The sequence below is a fragment of the Nanorana parkeri genome, unplaced genomic scaffold (genome assembly GCF_000935625.1).
Source record: "Nanorana parkeri isolate BGI_ZX_2015 unplaced genomic scaffold, ASM93562v1 scaffold790, whole genome shotgun sequence".
Lineage (NCBI taxonomy): Eukaryota > Metazoa > Chordata > Amphibia > Anura > Dicroglossidae > Nanorana > Nanorana parkeri.
The window spans coordinates 106,815-108,745 of NW_017307058.1; the positions used below are offsets into that span (position 1 = coordinate 106,815).

Here is a 1,931-nt window from a genome sequence, read left to right on the forward strand (position 1 = left end):
GTACATTTGTATACTACATGGTTTCATCAATAATTTCACTGCAGCCTCTTTGGGGTGTATTACTAGGGACATATAATCCTTGAAACAGGATTACTAGGCTTGCCAACCTCAGCACTGCAGTGCCTTATGGGACTTGTAGTTCTAACACAGTAGGCATGTCGAAGTTGCCTACCTCTAAAGTAGACTGTATAAATGCATTGAAAAATAAATACGTTACTTGAAGGTCAGTTTTGTGTACACCTTCAAAATAAATAGGTAAATTATTTGATATTGTATCTATAAATGTTTTTTTTTTCCCCAATCTGTATACTGTCCACTACTTAAAATATTTCTGGTCTGGATCCTCTTGTACGATGCAGAATTCTTGCACTGGCGTCCTATCACTTGCTTCCCAACAGCTCCTCTCGCAGGTAAAAATGAGAACTGTCCCAAATTCCAAAAGCAAGTCTAAAAAATAAAACCATTGAATAAATCACACACAGGTACAGGTAAATAAACCACAGCCGATGATCTATGTCACTAGACTAACTCACCACTTTTAGCTCCCTGCAGCATTGTTACAAGAGCCGGCATCAACTGGAACTCAAAAATTCTTCTGCTTCCGCATCGTGGACATGGCGGAGGCTGAGATGTGGCATCCAAGGGGCTTATACATAACGGTTGCCCATTACAAGAGTATCTGAAGACGGAGAAAAAAAAAGGCATCTAGTATTTTGGAAAAATGACAGCATTTGGGGTGACAGTTAGGGATGCACCGATACTTTTCGAGTACCAATGCCGATACTTGGCATTTGCATGAGAACTACCAGGGTTGCATCTGTTCCAGTTGGGACCTGGCTTTGGTACTCCACCACTGTCCTGAAATAATTAGTCTGTTATTGTTTTAGAAAAACTGTCACATGACAATAAATAAAAATGTGTCAGTACTTGTAAGTACTGAATAAAAATGTGTCAGTACTTGTAAGTACTTAAGCAAGTATCAGTACTTGCAAAACTGGTATCGGTGCATCTCTTTATTTATAAAAACAAAATCATACATTAAAACAGAGATGTACAAATCCCAGGAGCTCCGTGTGCTCCTTACAAATGACAGCTGCCTCCTAACTGTTGATTTTTTTTCTTTAGTCTAGTCTTGGAGCTCAAAAAGTATCTGTACTTGTACAGAGTACGGTACTTGGTATTGGTGCATCCCTAGAGACAGTAGTGGACAAGCCATTTTGCATGCAGGGTTAGTCAGGTGCTGTTTCCTGCCTAGGCTACATTTACCACAGTGGCTGTTTGTTAGATTGACCTAGAGGTTGAATATAAATTGATCAAAGTGTGGTATTGAAGGTTAGACGTGCGATCCCCCTGAAGACGTCTTTTTATGACGAAACGCGTCAGGGCGGGGCTACACTTCTCGATACCACACACAACCAGGAAGTACAGAGGTTTTACTCACAAACGTGTGAGCGGCCGTTATCGATTTTAATTGTAAGTGGCTACTTTTTTTTGTTTAATAAAACGTTGGATCAACTACACCATGAGGAGTTCTTGTCCCTTTTGTATTTTCTTGATAAAATACTGATCCATGCGATGACGAGACGGCTGTAGGATTACCAACTGTCATCTCCTTCTGCTTATGAATATCCTGGTCTGGTGAGTGCGCATCCCAGAGGGGAATTTGACGTGGACACTTCGGTGTGGGATTTGTTTCATCATTAACGTGTTGCTGACACTGGAAATTTTAAATTATTTTTGGATTCACAAATTATTTATTTCTGGACTCACATCCAATCAACGATTTAATTATTTCTTAACCCACTTTTATACACCTTTGGACTCACTTTGCTATGTATCACTTTGTTTGATAAGCTTGAGATTTTTATACATTTTTTATATATATTTTTTATATATTCTTTATATATTTTTTTATATATTTCTCATATATC

At 38.6% G+C, this 1,931-nt stretch overlaps 1 protein-coding gene across 2 annotated transcripts in view; it reads right to left on the bottom strand.

The window, feature by feature from the left end:
- Positions 1-242: 242 nt before the first annotated feature.
- Positions 243-1,931, bottom strand: part of PDCD2L (programmed cell death 2 like) — a 13,201-nt gene continuing 11,512 nt past the window's right edge. For both annotated transcript variants that reach the window (XM_018564868.1, XM_018564867.1), the window contains exons 6-7: positions 534-679; positions 243-447 (exon numbers count right to left, since the gene is read on the bottom strand). In XM_018564868.1, the coding sequence (XP_018420370.1) occupies positions 317-447; positions 534-679 (277 nt within the window). In that variant the 3' untranslated portion in view covers positions 243-316. The remainder of the gene's footprint in view (positions 448-533; positions 680-1,931) is intronic.